Source organism: Lycium barbarum, chromosome 11 (genome assembly GCF_019175385.1).
Source record: "Lycium barbarum isolate Lr01 chromosome 11, ASM1917538v2, whole genome shotgun sequence".
In the NCBI taxonomy this organism is placed as follows: Eukaryota; Viridiplantae; Streptophyta; class Magnoliopsida; order Solanales; family Solanaceae; genus Lycium; species Lycium barbarum.
The window spans coordinates 106,965,134-106,974,907 of NC_083347.1; the positions used below are offsets into that span (position 1 = coordinate 106,965,134).

Consider the following 9,774-nt stretch of genomic DNA (forward strand, 5'->3'; position numbering starts at 1 on the left):
TGTTAGCAAAAGTAAATTAAATCCCATTATCCAGGAAGGTCCTAATAAACTAAATCTCATTTTCCAGGAGGGTCCTGATAAACTAATCTCATTTTCCAGGAGGGTCCTGATAAACTAATCCTATTTTCCAGGAGGGTCCTGATAAATTAAATTCCATTATCCAGGAGGGTTTTGACTTTTTTTCATTTTTCAGGGTGATCCTGACTTGCTCCATTCTTCAGGTGGGCCCTATAAATTATCAAAAACACACAAAATGAACAAAAATTTTCTGCCCAGTTTCCACTGGGAAAAATTTGTGAGTGTTAGAAAAATTACAAACGATTTGTAAAATAATTCAATGATGAAAGTAAAATCAAATCTCCAACTAGAAAGTGCATCTCCTAGGAGGAAAGTTTAAAGGACTCAAACTAGGAAATGCATCTCCTCGAACTAAGATCGAATCATTAGAACTACGAAGTGCGTCTCCTAGAGGTTAAGCTGAAAACTCTGACTAGGAAGTACGTCTCCTAGGAGTGGAGGTTCGGATTAGGAAGTGCGTCTCCTAAAAGAAAAATCTAAAAGACACAGACTATGAAGTACGTCTCCTAGGGGTTATGGTTCAAATTAGGAAGTGCGTATCCTAAAGTCAAAAACCAGAGAGACCCAGACTAAGAAATGCATCTCTTAGGGATTAAACTGAAAGACTCGACTAGGAAGTGCATCTCCTAAAGTAAAAAAACCAGACAGACCCAGACTAAGAAGTGCATCTCTTAAGGGTTAAACTGAAATGCTCTTACTAAGAACTGTGTCTCCTAAGAGTGATGATTCCAAATAGGAAGTGCGTCTTCTAAAAGCAAAATCTGAAAAATCCAAACTAAGAAGTGTGTCTCCTATGTGTAACGGTTCAAATTAGGTAGTGTGTCTCCTAAAAGTAAAAATTGAAAGATCCAAATTAGGAACTGCGTCTCCTATAAGTTATGGTTCAAATTAGGAAGTGCGTCTCCTAAAAGTATAAACTAAAAGATCCAAATTGGGAAGTGCGTCTCCTATGATTTATGGTTCAAATTAGGAAGTGCATCTCTTAAAATTAAAACCTGAAAGACCAGACTAAGAAGTGCGTCTCTTAGGAATAAACCTGAAAGAATCGACTAGGAAGTGCATCTCCTAGGAGTAGAGCTTTGGATTAGGAAGTGCGTCTCCTAAAACCAGGACTGGGAAGTGTGTCTCCTAGAGGTGACAGTATTCATAATTGAAACATTGATCATTTTTTGTTGCTTGCAAACCTATGTTGTCACATTGCCTTTGCATAGGCAAAAATGAGACATTGCACCTTTTTAACCTTTGATTTGAGGATAACATCCATCCCTGTTTCAAATAAAGAAAATTTGTGAGTTTAAAAATGTGGTGGTTGGTTTGTGGTCTTGGTTCTGAAGGTGATTGCTCATGCACTTATCCTATTCAGCTGTGATTTCAATAGTCAGTGGTCGCTGTCAGCTCGTTGGACTACTGACCCAAACTTTGGCTACCGGAGTGACTTTGAGTAACTTTAACCCAACACCAACACCAACACCTCCGTTTTATGGTGCCTATTAATTCAAACTCTACTGATCCCTTATATTTTCATGACTCCAGAACCTATCAACGAACGATAACTCATTGGATACTCTACCCCACTTTGAATCACGTTACCTTCAGTGCTAGCCAAATGTCTTGCTTCGCAATTGGAAAAGCTGGTAGCAATTTTGAAATCCTTTCTCTACTCGTTCTACGTGGATTAACTCAACGAAATAAAACAAGAGAAGTAAAATATGTATAAATGGAAAGAAGCGATATTCAACAAGAAATTTCCCTTACTGGGAGAAAAGGAAAAAGGACACTTATCTGAATATGGTAGCTGGCTCCAATGGTCATGACATGCATTTTGGATTGAGCAGTCTGATCTGTTCAACCAATCTATCCTTTAACTCCCGTTGTGCCCTCATAACTTGTTTTGAAATCAGGGTTTCATAGACCAACCTCTTCAACAGATTCATGACTCTCATTCGGCTAGTGGTGCTCCGAAGGGTTTTCACCACTAAACCTCTCTCATTTGTTTGTATCTCATCTTACCATCGCCTTACGGTGCCCATGAAAATTTTCACCAATAAGAATCTCTCATTTTCAATTCTCTTAACTCCCCATCGCCCTACAGTGCCTGTGAAGGTTTTCACCAGTAAGACTTTCTCATTTTCATTTTTTCTTCCACTTTCCTTATGCTAATGCAAACATGTGATGCCCGTGATGAAAATATCTTATACTCATAGTGTGTTCAGCCTTGACATTCTCAATGATTGATCTGAAGGTCTTTTCTTTAGTTGTAATGTGGCTTTTGGATAGGGTTGAAAAGAAAAGATGGCATAGCGGCTTGAAGATAACACAAAAATACTAGGAGTGAGACTTACAACTTTTGTAATCGACTCAAAAGGAAAAATAACTTCTGTCCCAGTTTCTTTGAAACGGGAAATTTTGAATTTTCATTGGTTGGTCTGAACCCCCAGAATAGGGTTGCTTACGTATCCTGTCGAGACGTAGTTCAGGCAGTTCATTTCTTGTGTTTTCTCTTCTCTCTCTCTCTCTCTCTCTCTCTCTCTCTCTTTGTGATTTTGTTTCCTTCTTTCTTTTCTTTTCTCTGTTCGTCTCCTTTTTTTTTTTTTTACTCTTTTCTGATTTTATTTTGATTCCAAAAGAGGGATGAGAAAGAAGATAAAACTAAGGCTCAACAGGGGTAACAAAGGGTGACACAACATTTATTTAGCAGAATGAAATGCCTTCGTCATACCAATCCTTAAAAATGTCAAGTACAAAACATGCAATTTGAGAATGAGAAATGAAAATCATATGTTATCTCTTCACAACAAATGAATTGTTGGATATTGTCTCTCACTTTTCCTTCATACTTGTCTCTGCTTGTTTCCTCAAATGTTCTTCTTCACAATTTTCAAGTTTTGGTGCATTTGTCCCCTGCCTAGACCAGGTTTTAAGATCTGACCAAAAAAATCCGCATGCATGTCATGTCACTAGAACATGCCTAAAACAAACTAAACGAAATGAATTAAAAAATCTGACAAAAATGAAAACTTTTTTTTTCATTAAAAAAAAAGGATAGAAGAGTTTTAACATTAAAATAAGCAAAGTAAAATCCAGATTACAACCCTGAATAATCCGGATAACAGAAAGAACATCAAAACAAACTACCAATACTCCTTCCAAGTGGGAAAATGGGTGACTTCCCCAATTGTTGAGCTTGACATCTTATCCACTAAGTTGCATATTAACACTACTAGAACCTTCATCAATGTCAAATACATTATACTCAACAAATAGGTTCTGGGTCCCTTTGGCCAACTCGCTCATTCTCATGAAGTGTGCATCATCATGTGCCGGTAAATAATTCTCTGCGACGCGTGGAGTGTCGCTGTCTTGTACCACAATCAGTTTTTCTTAAATCATTCTTTCTATTTCTCTTTTTAAAGTGTGATAGCCTTCAGTACTGTGTCCCTGAATAACAGAATGATATGCACATCATACGGTGGGATCAAAACTTTTTGAATGCGGGTCAGGAGTATACCCGAGTAGAGGAGTGATCATGCCTAAATGTCTCAATTTATGGAACAAGCTCATATAAGATTCTCCAATCGGTGTGAAACTATCCCTTGGCCTCAGTCTCCTTCCATACTCCTGCCTCGAACAGGGATTATATGGTGGCTGAAAATTTTGTGGAGACGGATGCCGATTTTGTGGTGTTAGTTCTTGCCATTGTGTGTAATTTGGTGATCCGCGTTGAGGCTGAGTATATTGACGATGGCGGCCCCTTGGACCTTGACTTTGTCCAGATGCAATCATTGCAACATCAGAATTTCCATCCCTCTTTATCCCAAGATTTCTTGATCCACTTTGAATTGCATGTGTGGTGGATTTAACGGTAGCAAAACTCACAATACGTCCTGTTCTAATCCTATCTTCTATCATCTCCCCCATTTTGATGGCTTCGACAAATTATTTGTCCAAGGCAGGGAGCACCTGCTGATAATATTCTTCATCTTGAGCTTGGATAAATGCCTCCGCAACCTCGCTTTCTTTCAGCGGTGGTTTTACTCTAGCAGTCTGCTCCCACCACCTGATGGCAAATTCTCTGAAATTTTCTGTAGATTTTTTCTTCAAGTTGATCAGGGACGAAGTCTATATTGTATTGAAATTTCTGCACAAATTCTTGAGCCATGTTGTCCCAAATATGTCACTTAGTGAAGTCTTGATCAATGAACCATTCTAAGGCTAAACCTGTCAAACTCTCACCGAAGTAGGCCATAAGCAACTCTTGCTTACCCCCAGCTCCTCTCAATTGATTGCAATACCTCTTCAAGTAGGCCACAGGATCACCATGTCCATCGTATTTGTCAAACTTTGGGATCTTGAAATCAGTAGGAAAATGGACATTAGGGAACATGCATAGGTTTTCGTACGAAACACTTCTATGACCTCCAAGAGCTTGTAAGCTCTTCATAGATCTTTCCAAACTTTTAATTTTCCTAGACATCTCTTCATGCTCCTCTGTCTTGACATGATTCTCAAGCTCAAATGGGTACTTGAGCTGAGGGATGTACCAATATGAATCAGGCACCTTAAGTGTCAGTTTAGAAGCATAATACTGGGTCCCAATAATATTGAACACAGTTGCACAAGTGGATCCAGGAATCACAATTGGTGGATGAGTTGCAAAAGCAGGGGTAGTGGGTAGAGGGGTTACAAAGGCAGGAATAACGGGTGGTGCAAGACATGCAGTGATTTTGGCATGTTGGGTAGTGAAATAGGTATCAGAGCTGCTAGGATAGTTGTGGTACGAGATGACATCTGGTGGGTATGGTAGCGAAGTGTTAGTGGAACTGGAAAATAGCAGAGAGGGTTGCCCGCTAGACCATGCCTGATGCATTTAAATCATTTGTTGTTTCAACCGTTGAACCTCATTATTTGACCCCGAATCTCATTCCACGGGTTTCTTTGATGGGTCAATGATGGTACTGCCTGATTCTTTGCTGTTCATGACTACTTTCCCTTTGACCCGATGTTATCTAGACGACTCACCAAAATGCCACAAACCAACCACTTTCTTTAATAAATCATGAATCAGAAGCAATGTGTTAGTGTTAGGGCATTAAAAGTACGATATCACATTGTATGCAATGCACCTAGTCACAATTATCAATTCTAGAATGACTTCGAGTGCATAAGGTCATTTAGGCATCATCCCAATTTCCACCGATTTTGCCTTTCCTTCCTCCTTTCATTTTTCTTTTCGTTACCTTGCCTCGCTCTTTTCTTTCCGCATTCTTTCCTCTATTTTTTCGCTCTTTTACTACTTTTTTTTTAACTTTAAAACAAACAAGACTCAAAAAATCTTTTTAATTGTTTTAGATTTTTGAATTTCCTAAAGAATGAATCCTAAAGTAAAAGGAAAATATTTTTGGATTTTTTTGAGTTTGAAATTCCTACAAAAGAAACCTAAAAACTATCCAAAGGAAAAATCTTTTGTGTTCTCTTTAAAAAAAAAAATACAAAAGCTCAATGGTGCGTAACTAAAGAGAATAATTTCTTTTTCCTCTTGTTCTCTTTTTTGATAACGAAGAAAAACGCTCCTTTTTTTTTTTTTTTTTTGAATAAGGATCAAACCTTCTTTTATTTTTGGATTTTTGAATAAAGATCACCGAACCGAGGAGGGTTGCCTACGTATCGTCACTCCGAGGGACGGGAATCAGGTGTGCATAGTTCGTCCCAATTAGACTATTAAGGACACTTTGAAAAAATGACACCCGACTCGAAAAGACAACTATATTTTTCTTTTTGTTTTCAAAAACATGAAATGTAAATGTAAAACAAAATTCTTTTGGTTTTTTAAATAAGAAATATGCTAAAGAGACTAAAAACCAAACCAAACACTTTTTTTTGTTTTGTTTTAAAGAAACAGGGAGAGTGAGATTTTTTTTTTCTTGGAATAAAATGCATAGGAATAAGGAAAATCTTTTTTATTTTTTCTTATTTTCTGGTAAATAAGAGAAAGGGAAAATCTTTTTCTTTTCTTTTCTTTTCATTTATGAAAGACGTTGAAACTCCTAAAGCTACAAATTTTCTTTTCAACACCCACTTACTACTTTCAAGTCTTCTTATTTTCTCTTTTTTCTTTTTTTCTTTTCAAACACTCCTCATCAAATCAGTCTGTCAATGACCCTTTTACCCTCAAGATGCAACAAGTAGCACATAGGGATGATTAATGCCTTTTTGGGCAGCGGGCCCAGTTTGACACCATTTTGGGGCAAGTCTCCTACAAAGGAACACGATACCAAGGATCGAGTCCTGCTAGGTCTAAATGACATGCTGCACATAAGAGTGTCCTAAAGGCTGACCTAGGTTGGGGCTTACTAACAAGGCTGTTTAAGGAGGCACGTGGTCGATGGCGGCTGCTTTACTTTCCGCCAACTCCACGCTTGAAATGCCCCCTCCCTAAAAATTTGGGTGACTCTCGAAAAGGTCATGTACACTTACAACGTCCACCAAAACTTGTTGCGTGAAGAATTGGGGGGTTATACAAATGATGCCAGATATAAAGCGGTAACAGGCAATGAAAATGCGATAAACAAATATACTCAGAAAAATAGCAAATAAGGAAAACCAATTAACCAAGCAAAATGTTCACTCAAGAGTTTCTAACTAAGCCAATACGAGTCACTTTTGAAAAGCTCAAATTCTAAAAATCCCTAGCAGAGTTGCCAGAGCTGTCACACCTTTTTTCCCACAAAATATGATTTGTTTGTTGAGTTCAAAAGGGTTTTCAAATCGAAAGTGACCAAAATGTGTTTCAAAAGGGATCATTTCATAAATAATAAGAGTCTCCACTTAACAATGGGTTTCGGTGTGCCAAGTCACTTAAAAAAATAGTTATCCCTTTTAAGAACAGGTTTGACTCTAAAACTGATCAGCGACAGAGATTCTGGTTAAGGAATTCTGTTGACTGAGGGGAAGGTGTGAGGCATCCCTCGAGTCCCGTGGTTTTAGCACAGTCGCTTTAATTAAATCGTATTGGCTTAAATAGAAACTCAGGCAGGTAAACTCAAACAACACTCAGGCACGCGTACAAGAAAAGTTCGAAAATAAAGTCTGAATTATTACAACTCGAAATAAAAGAAAAATACGAGAAAATAAACCTGTACTATGCTAAAATATACTAAGCTATCCCCGACATCCCGGGGTCTTCTCAACGAACGACCTTCATTTTTTATTTTTTTTACATTGATTTGCTTCTGGGACGTCCCACCAGGAAAATGAACACATGATATTGAATGCGAGTAAAAGAAAAAAACATACAAGCAATTAACAAACCTAAAATTTGCCTACCCAACCCAAGTTCCAACCAAAATCATTTCATTAATAATCAACATGACTCAGTTAACTCGAGTCACCTAATATCTTCAATTTGCAAAACCACCATATAGAATCGAACGGACAAAATTAATTCCCTTAATGAAAAAAAATCAACTAACTGATTCAAGCTCAACCATACTAATTCCATGAAGAGTGAAAAAGAAAGCAAGCCAACCACATCTTAATAATACGAACGAAACATAGCAATTAATCAACCACAAAGATCAATTAAAGCATAATATAAATAGGCATGAGAGTAGAAATGGACCTTTGTAGACACAACTCCTTAAATTAATTGAAACCAGTTGAAACAAGAAGCAATCACGAACTTTACACTGCTAACAAAACCCAACAGCGAAGAACAAAAATCGACAAAGAGTCGACAAGCGAATTCGAACCTTAACCGATAACTTCGACAGAAAAACAGGGGTGTTTCAGAGGGGGTTCGTTTTGGGTTTTGCGGGGTATTTAAAGGAGGCGGATGGATGGGAAAAGAGGGGAAGACGATGGTGTTTTTACGATGGTGTGAAGATGGGTGTTTTCGGGTTGTTTTCGAGTGGTGGTTTGTTGGACTGTGACAATGGTAGATTCTAGGTGGTGGTTGTGGGTTTTATGAGTAACTAAAACTAGCAACAACATGGTGAGCTGATTATTTATGTTTTCGTGGTAAGAGATTGTGAAAGATTAATGATGGCCTTAATGGAGGAAAAGAGATGGGGAGGTGTGGAAATCGTCCAGAAGAAAAGGCTATGGCTGCTCTTCTTTTTGTTCCTCCTCCGTTAGCTGTTTAGATCTTTTTAAAATTCCACCAAAAATGTTTTCTCCGGCTGATAGGTGTAGTGTTGTGTGTGAACTTTTAGGAGTGAAGAATACAAAACGTGCACTCTCGGAAGCAAAAATCACATGGGCAAAGTTTGTTAGGAAATGATAAGAAGGAATCTTGATATGTGGCACAATGTGATTGGTTCTCCTCTTTTGTCTTTTCTTTGTTTTAGTAAAAAATCCAAATACACTTTGTAAGAATATTAACCACCTAATTTTAGACTAAGAAAATATAAACTTATTTATTTAAACCCAGTTTTAAAAAAAAAAAAAAAATTGAAAGTTTTCTCTTTATCTTAATACGACTCTACCTTTGTAGTTTTTTATTTTCACAACAAAACAAACTAAAATCAGATAAAACTCCAAATAGCAATATTAGACTCAAAAGAGAAATTTAGACACTAAAAAGGTGAAAACATCCCGAGGCGGATCAAAATTACGTGTCAACAACTATCTTATGATATTCCTTCTTCAGCTTCAATGTACACTTCTCATTAATCTTTCGATACCTTTGATTCACTAATTGCATTATTTAGTAAAATTCTCCGTCCATAATCCCTAATGTGTGACATACCTTATTCGAATCACATCAACATCATAAACGTTATCCGAAAGTCCATGACCTTGAATGAAGTATTCAACAAATGATGCAACAAATACACCGCAATCACTACTATATCATATAAATATTGTTAAAATCTTGCAAACAAACATACATTAGAGCGTGAAAGAGTGTAACCCAGTGTGAATTATATGTTTACTCCAGCCCATTTGAAGGGCAAAACCGTGCAATTTCTTCACTTAATGTATATCATGTGTATAGGGAATTTATAATATATATCTGTATAGATCATGTATGTTAATGTAGATTTCTTGTAGTATTTATTTTCTCAATGACGGATAGTAACTTAGAAAAATGTGTTACAGGCAAAATTTCTTTACATCACACAATCATAGTGTATTTGTTGATGAAAAACTAAGTTAGTTGTGTGTACACTATGTAACTATGAGTATTTACATAGATGTGAAAGAGTATACACATAGCGCGTATGTATGTATAATTTTATATAACTATGAGTATGTATCTAAGAGAGGAAACTTCAAGGGCGACTCAACTAGTTATGTGGCCTAAAGCTAGATATCAATAAGAGGCCTAAAATGTATCTAACAAATTTATTATTTTTGTGACATAAGCTATTTTACCAACTTGCACATCACATTGATCATCACTGACTACCTAAGCTTCCATCAATGGAGGTATCTGCTAACTCTGCTCATCCAGATTTAACAATAAAAAATATTCAAGGTTAAAACAATGCTATTTGAAATTATAATTGTCTAATCATCTCAAATTTCTGCCACTAAGGAGACATCTGGACATTATGTGGTTGAAGTTCTAAAAACGAATATTAGAAGTTGCAGTTCATAAAAAGTATTTGAAAGTTGAAGCTATGTTTAAACATAAATTTCACTTGAAAAAAGATAAAAATTTGTGGGAGGAAACTTGAAATAGAGAATTTAAAC

The 9,774-nt window shown here is 36.8% G+C and overlaps 1 protein-coding gene across 1 annotated transcript; it reads right to left on the reverse strand.

Moving 5' to 3' along the window:
* Window positions 1-2,658: 2,658 nt before the first annotated feature.
* On the reverse strand, window positions 2,659-8,690 carry LOC132617161 (uncharacterized). Its single transcript, XM_060332108.1, has 2 exons — window positions 7,697-8,690; window positions 2,659-5,122 (listed from the first exon to the last, which is right to left on the reverse strand). The coding sequence occupies exon 2, from the start codon at window positions 4,943-4,945 to the stop codon at window positions 4,253-4,255; it is 693 nt and encodes a 230-aa protein (XP_060188091.1). The 5' UTR covers window positions 4,946-5,122; window positions 7,697-8,690; the 3' UTR covers window positions 2,659-4,252.
* Between the last annotated feature and the right edge of the window lie 1,084 nt (window positions 8,691-9,774).